Source organism: Thamnophis elegans, chromosome 2, assembly GCF_009769535.1.
Source record: "Thamnophis elegans isolate rThaEle1 chromosome 2, rThaEle1.pri, whole genome shotgun sequence".
In the NCBI taxonomy this organism is placed as follows: Eukaryota; Metazoa; Chordata; class Lepidosauria; order Squamata; family Colubridae; genus Thamnophis; species Thamnophis elegans.
This window is the reverse complement of record NC_045542.1, coordinates 5569327-5591197: the sequence shown is the minus strand read 5'-3', so window position 1 is coordinate 5591197 and position 21871 is coordinate 5569327. Positions and strand designations below refer to the sequence as shown.

The following is a 21871-nucleotide window of genomic DNA, read 5'->3' as shown; positions in this document are numbered from 1 at the left end:
TGTTCGCGACGGCCCAGGAGCCTTTGCGCTGCAGCGATCATGGCCCCCGGCCGCTGCGCGGGCCCGGTGCCAGGTTACTCCACGGCCCGGCACCGGTCCGCGACCGGGGGTTGGGGACCACTGCTCTAAAGCAGAGCTCCCCAATCTTTTCAGGTTGGTGGCTTGGAGTGGGGATGGGTGGGTGGGGTGGGGTTTTTTGTGGGAGAGGCAGGTGTGTGCAAGCACCCTGGGTACTTGAGAGACCGCCTGCTGCCAATTACCTCCACTAGACCAATCAGATCCCACAGATTAGGCCTCCTCCGAATTCCATCCGCTGGCCAGTGTTGACTGGCAACTACTCGGAGGAGAGCCTTCTCTGTGGCTGCTTCGACCCTCTGGAACGAACTCCCTGTGGAGATTCGAACCCTCACCACCCTCCAGGCCTTCCGCAAGGCCCTTAAAACCTGGCTGTTCCGACAGGCCTGGGGCTAAAGAGCTGTTGCCCCCGTCTCGAATGGTATGACTCTTGTGTGTTTTTAAATTATGCATTGTTATGCTTTGTTTTTTTAAAATTCTTTTTGTCTGTATTCCCCTTCCCTGGTTGAGTTGTGAGCCGCCCTGAGTCCCCTTCGGGGGGAAAGGGCGGCATATAAATGAAATAAACTGAACTGAAACTGCTTGCGCGAGTGGGACCAAGTGCCAGTGATGCTCATGCAAGTGGGTCTGCGCATGCACCACCTGGCCATTCACGTGGCTGGTTATGAATAGACCGCAGAGTGGTAGTGGGCTGTGGTCCACAGGTTGGGCCCCCCTGGTCTAAAGTACATAATGAATGAAAGCCAGGATCCTTGCGGGTGAAGGAAGCAGCAGGAATTGCTTAGTAGTTAGTCTGCTAGATCATTTCAAGAAAAGCCAAACATCAAAGATATGCCCCACAGTGGTCACAGCTCCAAAACATATCCAAGACATTGCCTTGATTGGCTGTTCGTTGCCCCCATTCAACCCAGGAGACTCTATCCAAAGTTTCGCCTACATTACATGTTTTCAAGAAGACGTTTTTTTCCAAGATGTCAGTAAACCTCAGATGCTAAGGATATATCTTGAACGTTACACACCACTCCATTCACAGCCTTTTCAAACAACTTGAATTGGAACTAAACCAGATGAATAATTTTGAATCCATGTCAGATAAATACAACAGCCACTCACAACCATATCAATCTCAGCTATTTCAACCTTTTTATTTGCTCAATAGCTTTCACTGTGGTCAAACAAAAAGATAAGATATTAATAGCACATTTGTAACTAGGACACTGACTTCGTGTCATCACAGCAACAGAGAGAAGGTGGAACTGCTACGCCAAGCCACTCTGAACATGCGTTATGGTGCATGGGACTCCCCTGAATCCTGGCTTCCAATAAGATAACAAAGCTGTACAAGTTGGGAACTGTGTTCACAGGGCGAGCAAGCGAAGCCAGTCAAGAAGCAGCTCATACAATTTCATAAAGTGTCTAAATGTGTAGAGTACATCATCATTGAACAGACTGGTGTGAAAGGATGGGCAGAAGATAATGGGGAGATCTGCTTTACAGACACGCGGCCAAGGCTTTAGGGATTCCTTTTCTTCCTCAGGGCTCTCCTTCTTAACTTCCTCATAGGCACCTCCAACTTATCACCCTTTTCGGCTCCTTCTGCTGATTGGCATTGGTACCCACAGGCCAGAATCAATACATCGCTGCATGTGGTATTTTGCTTCCTGTAAAAGATACAAATATTATGCTGAATATATTGCACATTAGATTCTTCACAACTCTAACTCATAGGGGGCCCCCTTTACTGCCAAAAATTACTGTAGAATCTAAAGTTTAGAAAATACTTGGCCTCAGCACAGAGCTATGGGAATTCTAAATCAATGAATTGTGTACTGATGAACAAAAACCTGGAGCCACAGTCAATATCCCATCTGTCCAAGTGGAAGAATACCTGAACTGAGGATGCCCTCTGCCAAAGAAAGCTTAACCAGAGTAAAAACTACTGTTTGCATTACATTATTTAATTGCAGAAATACATATCATAACTTGAGAAGAGGGAAGATAATCAAGAATTTTCAAATTTACAAGGCACCGGGAGAGTTGTATAATGATGATTTACATTGTGCCTAATCATCTTCAAGCAACAGGAGAGTGCACATAGATATGCAAATATATAAGAAGAGAAACTAATACTTCTTGGAAGTTATCGGGAAATTGCAGCATGGAGGGAAATCTGGAACCTAATTCTTAAAGCAGTTCCAAGGATCTCACAGTCGGATCCATTTTGCTGATGAATCCTGAAGCATCTGCACATCTTTCACATCAAAACATTTCTGAAGTTCCTGGCCAGAAAAAAAGAAAGAAATGATTGCAAGCAAAAAGAATGAATCTACATAAATACGCAATACATTCTTAACGTTTTCATCATTCTATAAAAATTCAAGACAATAAAGCTGTTTGTTTCCTTCCGAAGCATGAGAGAGTGCAATTATAAGGAAAGAACATTTTACAGTTGGTATTTTTGCATCCAATGTTTATAGAAGAAAAATTCCCTTTAAAATATAAGAGAGAAAGAGGAAGAGCTCAGTTACTTAAAAATATCTCCAGATATGAAAGCTAGAAAAAGACCTCTTAATCAAAAACTTGGGAGTTGCTGTGATAACATATGTAGTAATATTATATTACTTCTGTAACTGGGAAAATTATATTCAAGAAGAGCAGAATATAAGGGTCACCTAGTCCTTTTGATTTGATCCAAAATCAAATTTAGGTTCAGCATGAATTTTCCATGACCTTACATGGAAAAGGAGAAACATAAAATGGTTACATAATAATGTAAATGTTCCAAATACAAAACATCACTAGAATAATTATTAGTCATTGGGCTCTTTAGAACTGGCTGCCCAAAAAGGTAAATAAATTAAGATGATCTTCTTGTGTTAATACAGAATTCACTTTAAATTACTATAATTTATAATGATAAATACGTATCATAAATTCCAATCTGTTCAAAAAATGTACAAAGATATAATTTCTATTCTTGTAAGTCAGTATATTCACTTTCAGAATCCATCTTTGATTTATATGTAGCTACTATTACGTCTATTATCAGAGGTCACAAACTCGATTTCATTGAAGGCTAGCGTGAGGGTTGTGTTGACCTGGGGGCGTGGCCAGCTTCATGTCACTCGTGTCGGGGTGCCTGTGGTGGCCCAAGCGCTCTGCCAGTGAAAATGGACTTCGGGAGTGCCTTGCGAGTTCCATTTTGGCTGGCAACAGCCTCTGCAACCTTCCGCCAGTAAAAATGGATCTGGGATGGAAGCCCTCCTGAGCTCCCTTTTTGCTGGCAGAGGCACCACAGGCCAATTCTTTGCTGTTTCTAGGGCAGCCCCCGGGCCAGCTCTAAGCACCCTGCAGGCTGGATCCAGCCCCTGAGCCTTGAGTTTGACACCCCTGGTCTATATGGACCTTTAGATTACTCCCATTTTGTCCAGTAGGCAATTTCTGGCCTTAATTTTAGCATGCGCCCCTGCGAATTGAGCCAAATAGAAAATTATTTCAGGAAAACACACACTATCGTTTTCTCCTCCTTTAAAATAAGCCAGCTCTGTTCCCTCTGCCAAGTAGGTGGGAGGAAAAAAAGAAACCACATGTGCTGTATAGCTACCAAACTGTTGTTACAATTAATCCCTGAATATTTGGGGATAAATTAGCCTTTGGACATTACAGGCAATATGTAGGATTTGATTATTTTTATGGGTCTTGGCTGAATATTTAAAATGATGTGGAATTGTTTGCTCATGTGGCGTGTACTGCTTTTGAGGGAAAAACATTTCCAATCATAAGTCAAGATGATATACTAATTTCCTCTCTTGATGAGACAATAGTATCTAAAAATACTTTTTCCTTTTATGCTTTTACGAATATCCTAAATTTGTCCTTAGAAATCCTGTTTCAGGTGCCCCTTTTATGGTGGAGTACAGTAAGGGCTACCTGAGAATGGGCCTATTCAGTGGAAAGTTTCTCCCATTGAGCTTTTATTAGCTTCATGTATCAGACAAACATATTTTCATTCACCCAGGATATTATCTTCAAGTTATTGCTTTATATCTATTTCTCTACTATTTTTGCTTTTATTATATTGTGTGCACTTGTAATCGCTATTTTTAGTTTCATTTTGAAATGATGAAGAGTGCTCCAAAAAAAAGAACCCAATTTTAACAATAACGTGGAACTAACGTTGCCCCAGATACACCGAGGAAATGAACCCCCGTTTTGCAACTGCAACACAAATTATATTTTTATTTCACATCACAGCAGCTAATGAAGACAGAAGAAGAGATAAAGCAGTTTGTTCTACATGTTTTGTAGTTACTCAAATATGCAGATATGAACACATGGTGAACAAAAGGATAATGTAAATTCTGAAAGAGGCACTGCCTTCTTTGCATTACTTACTTGTGGGAGAGAGTCATACACGTCTACGGGATCAAGGCCCCCTGGCCCAAGCCGTTGCTTGCCGCTCTTCGTCTCATCTTCTTTCATAGCTCTGTCAATGCGGGCCTTAGCCCGCTCCTGGCACTCGGACCTTGAAGGATTCCAGTTCATCATTAAAACTTCCATATACTGCTGTTCAGCTGTCTGAATGGAGATTAGAAAAGAATAGGTGATTCAGTTCAGCATCGAACAATGGCTTTTTGGAGTTCCATGCTCAAAAGACTTCCTGTGAGCAGATTTTGCTATGAAAGAAGGATGCTTTGTTTTTCTTTATTCCCTTTGCATTTATGACATGTGTATGCTTTCTCTCACCTTCATAAAACTCACCTTGATTTTAGCAAAAAAATTGTCTGAAACAAGCTCTAGGGTCAACCTTCAGGCTCTTAGACAGCTCCAGAATGAACTGCATCACTATGGTCTGATGGGCTACCTGTTGCATCAGGGCATGTTTCTGAGAAAATAACAAAGTTGTATTTCAGCTTTAATGATTCAGAACAATGTACATTTATGTATTTTTTTCCAAGTGAGTTATACTTGTATATCTTATAAGAGGCCTAGAACATCAAAAATAGTTGTGGGTAGCATTCTATGATTTTTAGAAGGATGTCCGGGGTATCAAAGAATTGACTTCAGAAAAAGGAAAGATCTGTGTTTGTCTTATTTTATTTATAATAAAACTACTGGCACACCAGTTGCAGTTGGGCAACTGATAATCTGATAACAATCCTACCTCCAGGAGAACTGAGATTATAAACCTGGTATTTAAAAGCATCTATATTCTTAAAAATCAGATTGTATTAGCCTAGCATATAAGCATATGTTACATTATATGTTATGACTAAAATTGTTAGGATATATGATAACAGAAAAGTATACCAAAGCAATCAATATTGGCCTTATCTTCACTCGTTATGCTGTTAGTGAACACATTTTAACTCTATTCTGTTTTTCAATAGAGTTAATTGTCCCTGAAATGTTTATGGTTTTTGAATTTTTAGTGTTTTCTCATTCTTATTCATTGCTCTAAGAACTCAGGTAAAATCTATTCTTACAACGCAACTGCTGTCTCCTGCATTATCACCACCTAAAATCTGCTCCAAAAGATCCAACATTCTAAGTAAATTTTAACGCTGTGTGTAGGAATGGAAATTGTGTTATCCACGCTAGAAGATGGCACTGGATTTCATTCCTTTAGAGAAAAAAAACATTATTAAGTAACTACAACAAATAAGTTTCAAATCTCTCTCCTTTTAGACTCAGGCAAAGGACATCAGCCAATCCAAAATTTTTGATTATCCAACTCATGGCATTTTGTCTTCTTGGTTATGTTTCCTTCTAGTACCAAACTATTTTCATGTCAGTTTGTAACTTCAACAAATCAATGAGAACATCTGTGAAGCAAACATTTTCTTCTGGGTATGTAATCTGGCTGCCAGGTAGCAACCAGTGACTCAGCAAGGATCAACTGCTATAAACTACCAGACCCAAACTGAAAATTGAAATAATGCTACTGCCAGGGGAAGCTAATCTTTGAAGCAGAATCAAATGTTTAATGTACTTGTGCATTAGCCATTTATTAGGTAACTATAAACAACAGACACAGATTCAAGAAAAAGGAATGCTGGCAATTATTGTTATCCAAATAATATTAAGTGTGCTATTTGGACACAAGTTAAAGAACAGATTAGGGCAAGGTTGTTAAACGGTTGCCTTGCAGTAACCAAGATTTTTCAGTGTTTCTTCCTAATTTATTTGAAACAGTAAGACATAAAAGCTATTGATTCATATAACAAAGTAATTTCATAGAATTTGTAGCCACTACATAAACTTCAGGCCTGCATTATATTCCTTTTAGAATTTTGGCCTGCCACACTTTCTCTTATTTCATTATGCTGTTTCTTTAAGTATAGTCAATGGGAGGGGGGATTAGAAGGAGTAGGATTTTGGAATGTATTGTTTTTCATTCTTTGCTAGAAGCCAAGGTCATCCTTTGTCTCCACACTAGTATACCTGACCGGAAGAAGCTGGGCATGGACACAAGCATGGAAGAAGGAGATTGACCATGTGATAGATTGTGGGTGTGGGGACAAGAGCATGAACTTTTAACTAGGTGGGATTCTGATGTAACTTCCAGAGTTGGGATCCCACAGCTATGTGCCAACATGCCTGCTTTATTAAATTGGAACTTTAAGCATAGTTTTGCCTTCGATTCTGATTTGATTCAACATGATATTTGGAACGCTGACATAAACATTATTTGGTGCCCAGAAAGAATCCTCTGGCATTAGAAGAAGGTATTGCCTTTCATACACTTCAGTGATCCAGATCCATTTGTCAACTTTGATTGACAAAGCCTATCATTATCATCCAAAATTCCTAGACCATTTCCATAGGCTTCACACTCACCTCTTCTACTTCCAGATCAATACACCAGATGACTAAATAATTGGCTGTCTCTTCACAAACAAGATGTGGATTATCAGATAGGTATTTCTGACTATCATCCCAGTGCCGCAACATTCCTTTAGAACAAAAATAGCAATGTCAAATCAAACTCTTTCCACATCCTATAAAGAGAATGATTTTCCCAGCCAGAGTTTATACCAAAATGTGACATGCAATGATGGAGAATACATGTAGCTTATACGGTTCTTGGTGTTCTCTGAGCTAGACGGGGAACAGTGCACTTAGGGCTGTTTGCTGTAGTTAGCAGAGGTCAAGAACAAGGGCAAGCAGCCCTAAGTACATTCTTATTTACATATCTATCAGCAACTAAATAGGCAGGACCGAATACCATAGTAAACAGAAACACTCAAGAAACAATAACACCATTTAAAGAGCAAGCATTTTTTGTTATTTTATAGTATTATTTAATTTTATTATACTGTAAAGGGAATGTAAGCTGCTCAAAGTGTTGCTGAGTGGATTTGAGTGGCTCATACGTCCCAATAAATAAGCAACAATGATATTATATTTTTCTCATTTTTACAACCGTGTGCCTGATTGTGGACTGATGGAGGCAAAAGTCTCTGGCATGGGTTTTGGAATCCTTTCCAACGTCATGAGCTTCAGTAACCTTTGTCCTAAGAATAAGAGAATTCCTCTTTTAATCTTGGCATGATCCATAAGCCTATTCATGTACAACTAAATCCTACAGTGCTTATTGTATTATGATTGTATTTTGCTTTTAATGGTAGGTGTCATCTCCCTGACTGGAAATATCTGATTCAGTTTATTCCCTTCAATTGTTCAATGCAATCTGAACATATTAGGTTGTCTAATTTGCAAAACCTTTTCCTGCAAGTGTGTATTTTCCCCCCAAAATGTGTATAGCTTTTTTTCCCAACTTCAATTGATTACATAAGTTCCAAATGCGCTTAAAACAAGATTGCAATTCAGAAAAAAAATGACTACTGCATTTTCTCCTACAGGTTTCTTTGCTGATATATAGAAACATTCCTATAGACCACAATCCAAATATATTTTTGGAAAAGCTAATTTTGGATTTACCGAAGTGCTTGATTGTTTCTCATATTTTTCTACAAATGTTTTGTGCTTCTTCTCTTTCTGTTCTTCAGATTCCTCATCTGTTCAGCTTTGACGTTGAAGACACTCTACAATAATAAAGGAAGTGATGCTAATGACACAACTGTGTAACTGGGAAGAATATGATCCTTTAGATATTGTTCCACTTCAGTATTAATATGTATTCCCTTGAGCCCTAGTGCTCAAGACTTAAATATCAGTCCTGAAAGTCAACAATGTATGACTTCTTGGCATTTCCCATTCCTGGACACTAACGTTCCCTCACTGTTGTCAAACCCACACAGTGTCTCAATAATATTAAATTACTTTCAAAACACACTAAGGCAATAGTAAAGCACTAGCAAAAGAATGAAGAGCTGAAACAGTTCAAACCTTTTAGGGGCAATTAAACCAGTTTTCTTAAGGAAGTTAAATCAATGCTTATAAAGTAGGGGAGTCAAACTCAGCCTGGGGGCCAGATGTTGGCCCACAGGTGCTTAGATCAGGCCTGTGGAGCACCATGGAAACAGCAAAGGACCAACCTGCGGTGTCTCTGCCAGTGAAAATGGCACTCGCGTAGAGGCCATCGCAGCCAAAAATGGAGCTCGAGAAGCCATTTTCACTGGCAGAGCACTCAGGCCGCCACAGGTATCCGTCAACAAGAGGGACATCATGCTGGCCACACCCACCCCGGCCCCCTGAAGTCGAACAGAACTCTGATGCAGCCCTCAATTAAATCGAGTTTGACACCCCTGCTATAAAGTATTAAGCAAATGGCTACCTTATTAGCCTATTGCTCCCTGATCAAACTGTTGCCAGCAATATGAACATTCCCGGCCATAATCCCATGTTATTGATTTGTTAGATTTAGAGCCAATTTTCCTTTGGAAACCTATTGAGGCTTCTTCAGCTATTCGTTCTACAGTTCATTTTCGTTTCCATCTTAATTAAACAGACTGTGTTTTGATGAAAATAAATGAATTTGTAAGCCAAAAAATTAAAATAAAAAAAAAATGAACTTCAGCCCACAAATCTCAAAGAATTTCAGCAAACTTTGACTGTTTTCAAACCCTTCCACTTGACCTATATCTTTTGCTGGGTAACTTTTTTAAATAAAATGGCTACATTCATTTTCCATAAATAACACCATTGTTGCTTTAATTGTACACTTACTTTTGAAATTACCCATGGACACAGCTTTGCTTACAAGACAGCCACACTGTCCTCTCACTTCCATTTTAAGGTTCAGAAGCAAGGAAGAAAAAAAAGAATCTAACCAAGAAGACCCACCTTGCTGAAACCATCTTTGCTAAGCGTGTCAACATTCCAGGGCATGTTCTTTTCCTTCTTCTTGAGTTCTTCTACCTTTATTCTCCAGCTCTTTTCTTCTTTCTTGAGTTGCTGTGCCTCAGCCTGCAACTTCTGCAGCTCATTTTTGCTACTCGCTGTATTAGTCAAGGCAAGTTCTTTTATTTTCTTCTGGCACTCAGATAATTTGCGTTTGCAATCCCGGGACCCTTTGTCTATTTCCTCTTTCTCCTTGTGGAACTGTTCCATCCGTTCAACTCGGGCCTAGAAAACAAGTTGTTTAAAGACATCTTGCTAACATCAAGATATTCTTTACTTTGAAATTCATATCGTGAGTATAATGGAAGTACAATAGATGTACCAGTCCGTAAATTGTAGCACAATATGAAGACAAATGGGAATACCATGTGACACACACACTTGTGCGTGCTCACGAGCACACACACAGAAGTAATAGCCCTCTTAGATTGAGTAACTGCTTACATACATTAATCTTTAATAACTAAAACCAGATATTTCCTGTAACTAGTGATCAATCTTTCACAACTCCACATATCAATTTTAGACCAGCCTTCACAGCTTGGTGGCACGGCGAGAGGGGAGGGGAACTGGCCCATGCAAGACCACCTACTGCCGCCGGTAGCCTCCCACCGTCCAGTGCGATCCCACAGAATTGGCTTCCTCAGGGTGCCGTCAGCGAGACAGTGTTGGCTAGCGACCCCCGGGGGGAGAGCCTTCTCTGTGGGAGCGCCTTCCCTCTGGAATGAGCTGCCCCCGGAGCTTCGGCATAATCCCCGACCTCCAGTCCTTCCAACACGCACTAAAAAGTTGGCTTTTCCAGCAAGCCAGCCTGGCCTGAATAGAATAAAATAAACGATTGATTATTGTTAATTTTAATCGATTTTTTAAAATGTTATTGTTAATCTTAATTGGGTTTGTTTTTTGGATACTCTATTTTTTTAACTTTTGTAATATGTGGTTTTTTTTTTTAATGTTGTATGCCACCCTGAGTCCTTTGGGAGAAGGGCGGCATATAAATCCAACAAACAAACAAACATAGGCATCAGCGCATTGCTTGTGCAAGTCAAGCTGTGCATGTGGTGCGCCAGCCTGCTGTTCATGCAAGTGGGCCTGCACACACATGCACTGGCCAACCAAACAGGGAACTGGCTGCAGAAAACTATTGGAGGTCACCAAAAAGCCACTGCACGTGACTTGCAAGGCAATGGGATGTGTGTGCAAGAAGAACACGGTGGCAACGGCAGTGGCTTTATTGGCGACCTCCAGTAGTTTTCAGCAGCTTGCAGCCAGCCGCTGCCTCTTTGCAAGCCGCTTCCCATGCAGCAACGGTTGGCTCGGAGACGCCGAAAATTATTGCTTGCCTTCCGGAGTCCAGACCAGCTGCTGCAGAAAGTAAGCAGCCCAAACAAAGAGGCGGGGGGGGGGGAGCGGGGCTAGGGATGGGGCCACTGAAGCAGGGGCAATGCATGGGACTGGGAAAGGGAGGGCGGGGATCATGCAGGTAGAAATTTTTTTAAAAAAATTCCTACCTTTTTCTATGGGTGTGGCTTGGTGGGGGTGTCATGAGACTGAGTGGGTGTGGGCATGAATGATATCAAGTAGGCCATGCCCACTCAGTCACATGACTTCCCCACCTAGCCACGCCTAGCCGGTAGCGAAAATTTTGAAACCCGCCACTGTAGCAGAGGCACTGCGGGCCAATCCTTCACTCTTTCCAGGGTGGCCCTGCGGGCCACATCCGGCCCCCGGGCCCTGAGTTTGACATCCCTGACTTCCGTGAGTTTTAACAGATCCTCTCTATTAAAAGGAGTCAGATCAAGCTCGGACGGTAGTTCAAGATTACAGTTACTTCTAAAAGATCTGTTATCACTGTCTATCTGCAAGATAAGAGAACTATTATTCCTGGGTGTAGGAGAAACAAAATTCTAACTTATTGCTCAAACTAAATTCAACAGCAGGAGGTTGGAATCATTCTGATAAAGGAAATCAAGTATTTGCTATGCAAAAAGCAACATCTTTTTATCATAATTTCTATGATTTAGCCTTGCAGAATCACTTCTGTAATCTTCCCGATCCACTGCCATGTAGGGCTTTATGGGTGATTAATAGCACCTTGAAGCGCATCCGGAGATCGACAGGTAGCCAGCGCAGCTCGCGGAGGATAGGTGTTATGCGGGTGAATCGAGGTGCACCCGCGATCACTCGCGCGGCTGCGTTCTGCACTAGCTGAAGTCGCCGGATGCTCCTCAAGGGCAGCCCCATGTAGAGCACATTGCAGTATTCCAGCCTAGAGGTCACAAGGGCCCGAGTGACTGTTGTGAGTGCCTCACGATTCAGGTAGGGTCGCAACTGGCGCACCAGGCGTACCTGGGCGAATGCCCCCTGGTCATAGCCGTTAAATGGTGGTCGAATGACAGCTGTGGATCCAGGAGGACTCCCAAGTTGCGAACCCTCTCTGAGGGGTGTAAATTTTGACCCCCCAGCCTGAGTGTTGGAATATTGGCCAAATCTTTGGGAGGGAAAACAACAGCCACTCGGTTTTTCTGGGTTGAGCACAAGCTTGTTAACCCTCATCCAGTCCATGACGGCCTCAAGGCCCCGGCTCATCACATCAACCGCTTCATTGATTTGGCACGGGGCGGACAGATACAGTTGAGTATCGTCCGCATATTGATGGTATCTAATCCCGTGCCTGCGGATGATCTCTCCAGCGGTTTCATGTAGATGTTGAATAGTAGGGGGGATAAGACCGAGCCCTGCGGCACCCATAATTTAGGGGCCTAGGGGACGATCTCTGCCCCCCCACTAACACCGACTGCGACCTGTCCGAGAGGTAGGAGGAGAACCACCGTAGCACGGTGCCTCCCACTCCCACCTCCCGCAGTCGTCGCAGAAGGATACCATGGTCGATGGTATCGAAAGCCGCTGAGAGGTCAAGGAGGACCAGGATGGAGGAATGTCCTTCATCTCTGGCCCTCCAAAGATCATCCATCAATGCGACCAAAGCGGTTTCTGTGCTGTAACCGGGTCTGAAGCCTGACTGGAAGGGGTCTAGATAGTTTGCTTCCTCCAAGGACCGTTGGAGCTGGAAGGCCACCACCTTCTCAACAACCTTCCCCAAAAAGGGAAGGTTGGAGACCGGGCGATAGCTGTTAAGAACAGCTGGATCCAGAGATGGTTTCTTCAGGAGGGGTCTCACCACCGCCGTTTTCAGCGTGGCGGGGAAGTTCCCCTCCCGAAGGGAGGCGGCTACAACCGCCTGGATCCAGCCTCGTGTCACCTCACTGCAGTTAGTAACCAGCCATGAGGGACACGGATCCAGAACACAGGTGGAGGAACTTACAGCTCTCATGGCCTTGTCCACATCCCCAGGGGTAACGTCCTGAAACTCAACCCAGTGCTGTTCTACTTGGTCCCCCTGTGCCTCGGCTGGAACTGCGGGTGTGGAGTCCAAGTCCGACCGAAACCGAGCAATTTTGTCCGCTAGAAATTGGGCATATTCTTCAGCTCTGCTGAAGAAGAGTTCATTCTTGCAAGATTTTTAATACAGGTTCTTAGCTTCCATGCCCTAATACAATTTAGGCTAAGTCACAGCCCTACATGCAAGATCAGAATAGATTATATCTCTTCTTAGCTCATGGTCTATGAATAGTTTATGCTCTGTATGCTAGATATAAGCATTTTAGAGATCATGTTGATCTGAAAAATGTTTACTCTTGCTGTTTAAAATTTTTCAGCCTACTTTCTGGAAGGTTTTTTTTTTGTGTGTGTGAAAATACCTTGATTACTGTAGGAGCTGCAATGAGTACCAAGAACAATAAATACCAAACACGTTTTTCTATAAAGAATAATATAGTGAGTCACAAGGCAACTGATAAAGCTTGTGTGTTGAGCACCAAACAAATGAATACCGGAACAAAATGCTCATATCAAAATGCATTGAGTACCAAGTTCGATGAGATTCAAAGCAATTGAGTACCAAGGTACCACTACATACCACTTGCTGAACACTGAGTTTCATTTCTAAGTACTATACAGTCCCTCTCATAAGGAAAAATAGAAATCTTATTCTACATTTTCAGAATAGACTAAAGGGGTAACTCAAACAAGCCGTGTGTATACAGGTAGTCCTTGACATATAACTGATCACTTAGCAACCATTCAAAGTTCCAACAAACATGCCTCGGGGGTACTTACAACTTGGAGTTCTGACCCTCACCTCTCCCCATGGTCACATGATTATACTTTGGGGTCTTGGCAAATGGTTGCATTTATGGCCATTTGCAGTGTCCTGCGGTCATGTGACTTTGTTTTACTTCTGGCTATTGCCAAAACTGCGCCTTAGCAAAGCATTTGTTCGTTCCACAACCGCAGCAGCTATAGCATTCATCTAACCACTGCAAAAAGGTCATAAATGCAAAATATTGGGCAACATAAGTATGATTGTTTAGTGCTTTATATACCGGAAATGATAGCAAGCCACTGATGGAACTAAATAAGGTAATATAATAAAGGAGCTGCGACAATCCTTCGCACAGAAAATCCAAAATTCCTGTTTATTTGTTAAATGTATTTCGCCGGGGATGGGGGGAAGCCTAACTCTAGGTGGCTTTCAACGAATTGACAGAATTTTCAGGGAACGCGGGCAATCTGGGCTCTCTTATATAAACTAAATTCCTTCCTTCATACACAAATTGCATTCACTTCCCACCAAATGCTATGCATTTTTCTTTAAGTGTGTATGACTTAGTATACTGTGATCCGAAATATAAATTGGAAACCAGGGCTTTTACGATTTCATGTATTTTGTGAATACTGCCGATTATATTTTCTGTTGAAATGCGACTCATAAGTTGGCGTGTTTAGATTGTTAACTCCATCCGTGGTGTAATTTTGTTGCCCTACAAAAATTTGTTGTTCAGACGGTTAAGAAACCATTCTACTGTTCCAAGCAGAACTTTACTGTTTATTATTGCCTCATTAAATTCAATGATGCACATTCTGCAATATGTTGTCAAAACCCCGTTAATAGAGCATTACACACCTGGATCTTATCCATCGCTCATTTCATACATCCCTTTCATCAAAAATTTTGCAATATTTTTGCAAAAAAAAAAAAAGGTCATTGCCCTATTAAGCAACATTAGGGGAAATTGTAATTATACCTGGACAGTATTTATCAATCAAGAACATAACACAAAATATGTAAGGAAATGTATCTTCAATTTGTAATTATTTATACACAGCAGATTTGGGATCTTTTTCTTGACTTTCTAGATTAGATATTAAATATGGAGCATCTTTTATTGGGGAAAACTAATATGAAACCTGGATAACTTGCGAATTAAGGTATCATTCACATGATTTCATAAAAAAAAAGAGAGGACAGGGTATAATAGTATGCAATATCAAAGCTGTGGCCTGGATCAGAAGCTGAAAAAGCATTCCAATTGACAATGGCAAAATCAAATAATCTTTATTTGGCCAGTGATCAGTTCAAAGTTCAGATAGTCCTCAACTTATAGCTGTTCAGAGTTACAACAGAGTCCCCAAAAGCTATTTATGACCCTGTTTTGCTCTCTTGGCAAAAGCCAGAATTTTGACCTTTTTGACGAAATCAAATACTAGGTGGTTTTGCTTCTACAGTGAAGTATAGCTGTTACTTACTTCATACAATTTGTAATCAGTAAAGATGGACACATACATGGAAACAGAAATATGCTGACTGAACTCAGCTTAAAAGATTTCACCTTTGTAAAGTATGCAAAAAGGAGAGTGCATAATTTGACTAGAAAACTAAAAACTAAATAGAAATATTAAACTAAAATATAACTCTCCCCTTGATAAAATTAAAATGAATGTTTGCATAAGAAAACAAGACATGTTTTAAAATAAACATGTTGTTGTAGCCATCCCTTCAATGCTAGCTTGCAAGGTAAGATGATGGGAGTTGTAGCCCAAGTGGCATTGTAATTACAGTGCCTGGACTCACACATTACACTAAATCATCATTTGTTTCATACATTTAGCACATTTAACCAAACTAAGTACATTTTGAAGCTAGTCAGAGAACAGCAGGAGCACTTCTGGCTAAAAGTTGATGCATAAGGACCTAATTGTCAGATTGAAGTACCTACCCCATAGGTTTATAAACCAAATAGTTCACATTAATTTAAAGAAGCACTGCATTGTTAGGTGGGACTATAATTCAACGTTCTCCACACTTAATCTGGTTGCTGTTATTCCTGTTTTATAGGTAAGGGATAAAGACACATGAAAAATAGCCAGGGATACCAATTGAAACTAAACTAGACCACAATTGGGACCAAAATTTCCATTGCTATGTAAGGCAGTTGTTAAGTGAGTTGTACTCAATTTTACAATCTTTTTTTTGCCGTAGTTCTTAATCAAACCAGAATTTTGGCGCGGGAAATTTAAGAGGGGTTAAAAGCGTTACCGCATTTGGTCTCCTTGAGCCCTTTGGAAAACGAAAGTTAAAGGCTACGTATGATTTTTTTTTGTAGGGGGGGGGGAGCTTGTGCCAAGGAAAGGAAAAGCGGAGAAAGTTCCCTCCCGTAGGAGCGGCTGTAAAGAAAAAGAGCTCCCGCACGCCAGCCGCGGCGAAGCAGGGGCGGCGTCTCCGGAAGGCCTTGCTCGGCTAAGCGGTCAAAAGAGCCGATTTCACAGGCGGAGGAGACTGGGGGAGCAGCGCTCGGCTCCGTCGTGGCGCTCCTCTCCCGCCCAACCCTCCACGCGTCTGGGCTTACCCCCCCCCCCAAAGGTAAATGGGAGGCCCAGAGGAAGCCCCCGCATCCCATAAGCGCGTCGTCTGAGAGGAGGCAGCGAAATCCCCCCCCACACACACACACAATGGCGGCCCTCCAACCCCTCAGAAGACCCTCCAACCGCCCAGGCCTCTTTTTTCAGGATCTCCTCCCGTGTTTCCCCCTGTTGCCCATCCCGGCGACGAGGCTCCGTCCCCTTACTTGGTGCCGCCATCGGAAAAGACTCGGAGTGTCGATGTTGGGGGAGTCTCGTCTTCGTCGTCGGACACCTCGATGTGATCCCAGACGCTGTAATCCACCATGGCGCCGCCGCTCCCACGACTTTCTGGGCTGGTTTGGGGGGGGGGGTGCCGCCTCTCCTGCTCCGACATCCGCTTCCTCTCTGACGTCACTAGCGGAATCACGAGCGCGGCGGGGGCGTGGCTTCTCTCCTTCCCCCGCCCAACGGCGCGAGAGAGAGAGCGCGCGCGGGCTGTGTGGCTCGGGTGAGCCGCCTAATTCGCCTCATCGGAGCGGGAGTTGGAGCCGCGTCCGAAGCGAAAGGGCTTCACTTTCAAGGAAACCCGAACGGCATCGGGAGTTTGTGCCGTTGCTTCCCCCCCCCTTTTTTTTGGGGGGGGGAAGATTCCTCGGTAACAATCGCGATCCCCTCGCAGGAAAGAAAGAAAAAAATCCTTTGAGGGTTAGGCTATCCGGCCCCTGATTGGTCGTCGAAGCTAAACGGCCTTGGGCGCTTTAAGCCTTGCGGACTTCAACTCCCAGAATTCCTTAGGCTATCCAGCCCCTGATTGGTCGTCGAAGCTAAACGGCTTTGGGCGCTTTAAGCCTTGCGGACTTCAATTCCCAGAATTCCTCAGCCAGCTTTGCTGCTTTGCTGGCTGAGGAATTCTGGGAGTTGAAGTCCGCAAGGCTTAAAGGACCCAAAGTTGGAGACCCCAAAGGAGGAAAGTGACGCAGTGGCTCAGTGGCTAAGACGCTGAGCTTGTCCATCAGAAAAGTCAGCAGTTCGGCGGTTCGAACCCCTAGCACCGCGTAATGGAGTGAGCTCCCATTACTTGTCCCAGCTTCTGCCAACCTAGCAGTTCGAAAGCATGTAAAAATGCAAGTAGAAAAATAGGGACCATTTTGATGGGAAGGTAACAGCATTCTGTTCCCCTTCAGTGTTTAGTCATGCCGGCCACATGACCACGGAGACGTCTTCAGACAACGCTGGCTCTTCGGCTTTGTAACGAAGGTGAGCACCGTTCCCTAGAGTCTGGAACAACTAGCACATATGTGTGAGGGGAACCTTTACCTTTGTAGGAAGTTATCACCCAGTCCTCTCCCAGAAAATGAAATATCCTAGAAAACTAATATGAAAACTGGATAACTTGCGAATTAAGGTATCATTTCACATGATTTCATTAAAAAAAAGAAAGAAGACAGGGTATAATAGTATGCAATATCAAAGTTGTGGCCTGGATCAGAAGCTGAAAAAGCATTCCAATTGACAATGGCAAAATCAAATAATCTTTATTTGGCCAATGATCAGTTCAAAGTTCAGATAGTCCTCAACTTATAACTGTTCAGAGTTACAACAGAGTCCCCAGAAGCTATTTATGATCCTGTTTTGCTATCTTGGCAAAAGCCAGAAATTTGACTTTTTTGACAAAATCAAATACTAGGTGGTTTTGCTTCTACAGTGAAGTATAGCTGTTACTTACTTCATACAATTTGTAATCAGTAAAGATGGACACATACATGGAAACAGAGATATGCTGACTGAACTCAGCTTAAAAGATTTCACCTTTGTAAAGTATGCAAAAAGGAGAGTGCATAATTTGACTAGAAACTAAAAACTAAATAGAAATATTAAACTAAAATATAACTCTCCCCTTGATAAAATTAAAATGAATGTTTGCATAAGAAAACAAGACATGCAAAATAGTATGCTGTTGTATCCCACCCTTCAATGCTAGCTTGCAAGGTAAGATGATGGGAGTTGTAGCCCAAATGGCATTGTAATTACAGTGCCTGGACTCACACATTACACTAAATCAGTGTTTCTCAACCTTGGCAACTTGAAGATGTCCGGACTTCAACTCCCAGAATTCCCCAGCCGGCTGGGGAATTCTGGGAGTTGAAGTCCGGACATCTTCAAGTTGCCAAGGTTGAGAAACACTGCACTAAATCATCATTTGTTTCATACATTTAGCACATTTAACCAAAGTAAGCACATTTTGAAGCTAGTCAGAGAACAGCAGGAGCACTTCTGGCTAAAGGTTGGTGCATAAAGACCTAATTGTCAGATTGAAGTACCTACCCCATAACTTTATAAACCAAATAGTTCACATTAATTTAAAGAAGCACTGCATTGTTAGGTGGGGCTATAATTCAACGTTCTCCACACTTAATCTGGTTGCTGTTATTCCTGTTTTATAGGTAAGGGATAAAGACACATGAAAAATAGCCAGGGATACCAATTGAAACTAAACTAGACCACAATTGGGACCAAAATTTCCATTGCTATGTAAAGCAGTGGTTAAGTGAGTTGTACTCAATTTTACAATCTTTTTTGCCGTAGTTCTTAATCAAACCAGAATTTTGGCGCGGGAAATTTAAGAGGGGTTAAAAGCATTACCGCATTTGGTCTCCTTGAGCCCTTTGGAAAACGAAAGTTTAAAGCTACGTATGATTTTTTGGGGGGTGGGGGGGGGGAGCTTGTGCCAAGGAAAGGAAAAGCGGAGAAAGTTCCCTCCCGTAGGAGCGGCTGTAAAGAAAAAGAGCTCCCGCACGCCAGCCGCGGCGAAGCAGGGGCGGCGTCTCCGGAAGGCCTTGCTCGGCTAAGCGGTCAAAAGAGCCGATTTCACAGGCGGAGGAGACTGGGGGAGCAGCGCTCGGCTCCATCGTGGCGCTCCTCTCCCGCCCAACCCTCCACGCGTCTGGGCTTACCCCCCCCAAAGGTAAATGGGAGGCCGAGAGGAAGGCCCCGCATCCCATAAGCGCAGTGTTTAGTCATGCCGGCCACATGACCACGGAGACATCTTCAGACAACGCTGGCTCTTCGGCTTTGTAACGAAGGTGAGCACCGCTCCCTAGAGTCTGGAACAACTAGCACATATGTGTGAGGGGAACCTTTACCTTTGTAGGAAGTTATCACCCAGTCCTCTCCCAGAAAAATGAAATATCCTAGGAAATATTGGAAAGGCAGAATATTTCTCTGGATGTGAAAAGAAAAAAACATGTTTTAAAAGACAGAATAGCTGCTTGTAACTTCCTGCCCATCCCCACTTTGTCAATGGGCCATTAAGAAGGCCAAGCGAGTCCACTTTACATAATAAAGACTTCTCCACTTCAGCTCCAGGGGGATGGGATTAAGCATGATAATATTGGCCCTAACTGACCACATGGCATCTGAGAACTCAACCAAACCTGGATTCAAAACAGAGCCTAGAGAGTAGCCCCCTGCATGGCCCTATGGGAGTCTGACAACCAATCAGAATACATTTCTTACACAGGAACGGGAAACAGAGAGGTGGGACTAAACAGGGTATAAAAAGCCTAGCAAGCCCCTCCCTCAGCCCTTCCCTTCTTCTCCACCAACATTGAAGCATGTGATCACCTTTTCTGTTCAGGGCTCAAGCCATGTGGTCCTGTCCACCAATAAACCATCTTTCCAAGCAGCCTCCATGTCTCCAGTGTCTTTTTCCCCACTTGGAGCCGAACCCAGAAGGACATTTCTTTCATCACCTTAAAGGAAAAGTAGCTGAAAAGTTTAGGAACCATTTGCCCTTCTGTTTCAGATGCAGACAGCACAGACTCATCCCCAATAGCCTGTGCCCTGTATTCAAAACACTGAAGAGACACAGGGCAGAAAACATCCTGCAGAAAGTACAGTTCCACAATACAGTCCTCTAAGGCAGTGGTCTCCAACCTTGGCAACTTTAAGACTTGTGGACTTCAACTCCCAGAGTTCCTCAGCCAGCAAAGCCCCATAAGTTTATAAACCAAATGGTTCATATTAATTTAAAGAAGCACTGCATTGTTAGGTGGGACTATAATTTAACGTTCTCCGCACTTAGTCTGGTGCTGTTATTCCTGTTTTATAGATAAGGGATAAAGACACATGAAATAGCCAGGGATACCAATTGAAACTAAACTAGACCACAATTGGGACCAAAATTTCCATTGCTATGTAAGGCAGTGGTTAAGTGAGTTGTACTCAATTTTACAATCTTTTTGCCATAGTTCTTAATCAAACCAGAATTTTGACGCGGGAAATTTAAGAGGGGTTAAAAGCGGTACAGTATTTGGTCTCCTCAGTCCCTGAGCCCTTTGGAAAACGAAAGTTAAAGGCTACGTATGATTTGGGGGGGGGGGGGGGGCATCTTGTGCCAAGGAAATTTTACAATCTTTTTGCTGTAGTTCTTAATCAAACCACTGCAGTTGTTAAGTGAATCTGGCTTCCACTATAAACTTTGTTGTCAGAAGCCAACTGGGATGGGCGCAAATGGTGATCACATGACTCTAGGAGCTGCAACCGTCATAAAGGCATGCTGATTGCCAAGCACTCAAATTTGATCACATGACCATCGGGATGTAACGTAAGGTGATCAGACGTCCCAATTTTGGCGGGACAGTCACGCTTTCTAACAATTTGTCCCGTGTCCCGGGGCGTTTAAAAAAAACTCCCAATTTTCTGGCTTCATGTTGAAAGCGCAGTGGATTTGCTTAAGAAATCCTAACCAGGGCAAGACAAAAGACACTCTGTCTAACCTCTGTCTGTGTCTCAATACTTTAATTGAAGATATTAAAACATTAAAGCAAGAAAACGGAACACCCCCCACGCCTTTTTTACCTCCTTTTATAAGAAAAATGACCTAGTATCATAGAGCTCCAGGAAATACTTTGGCTAGAAAGTAGCGACTGTTCCTTCCTGGATTTCCTGGAGGGGAGGGGCACGGAGGTTGGAGGTCGGCTCGTGTGGGAAAAATGGTGGCAAGGTTTCTTTGAAAAATATTTCCCTGGGACTAATTTCACCATTTTAATTTGCTCAGTTCTTTGTATTAACATTTACATAATTCTGGATTGACTTGGAGTGCCTGCCTGCTGGTAAGTGAGCCGGTTTTTTTTCTTTTATTTTTTTAATGTATTTTAAAATAATATTTTATTTATTGTGCATAGGATTTTTTAAAATAGTTTTATTCTGTGTGGATTCTTTTTTTAAATTGTCTTAGACTATTTAAAAATACTCTATCCAAAATAAATTGAAATAAACCATTTTAAAAATTCTATGCACAATACTTTGAAATATATTGTGCATAGAATTTTTAAAAATAGTTTTACTTCAATTTATTCTGTGTGGAATAGTTTGAAATGTTTTACTTCAATTTATTATGTGTGGATTCTTTTTTAAATTGTCTTAGACTATTTAAAAAAATATTCTATACAAAATACAAAATACCAGCTGCAGTTATTCATTTAAGAACTGTGGCAAGAAAGGTGGTATAATTTTAGTGACCAAAGTTACAATGGCATTGAAAAAAGTGACTAATGACCATTTTTCACACTTAGCGACCATTTTCACACTTAGTGACCGTTGCAGCATCCTCATGGTCACGTGATCAAAATTTTGATGTTGGCAACAGATTCGTATTTATGATGGTTTCATGTCCTGGGGTCATATAATCGCCTTTTGTGACCTTTTGACTAAGTCAAATGGGGAAACCAGATTTACTTATGTT

The 21871-nt window shown here is 42.3% G+C and overlaps 1 protein-coding gene across 1 annotated transcript; it reads right to left on the bottom strand.

The window, feature by feature from the left end:
- Nucleotides 1–1195: 1195 nt before the first annotated feature.
- On the bottom strand, nt 1196–16508 carry CDC37 (cell division cycle 37). Its single transcript, XM_032210505.1, is given in 14 exon segments — nt 1196–1736; nt 2284–2306; nt 2309–2354; nt 4471–4590; nt 4592–4629; nt 4632–4649; nt 4822–4960; nt 6916–7031; nt 8020–8031; nt 8034–8099; nt 8102–8123; nt 9325–9606; nt 16350–16393; nt 16396–16508. Coding segments are annotated over 14 exon segments (1284 nt in total). The 5' UTR covers nt 16451–16508; the 3' UTR covers nt 1196–1433.
- Nucleotides 16509–21871: the final 5363 nt, after the last annotated feature.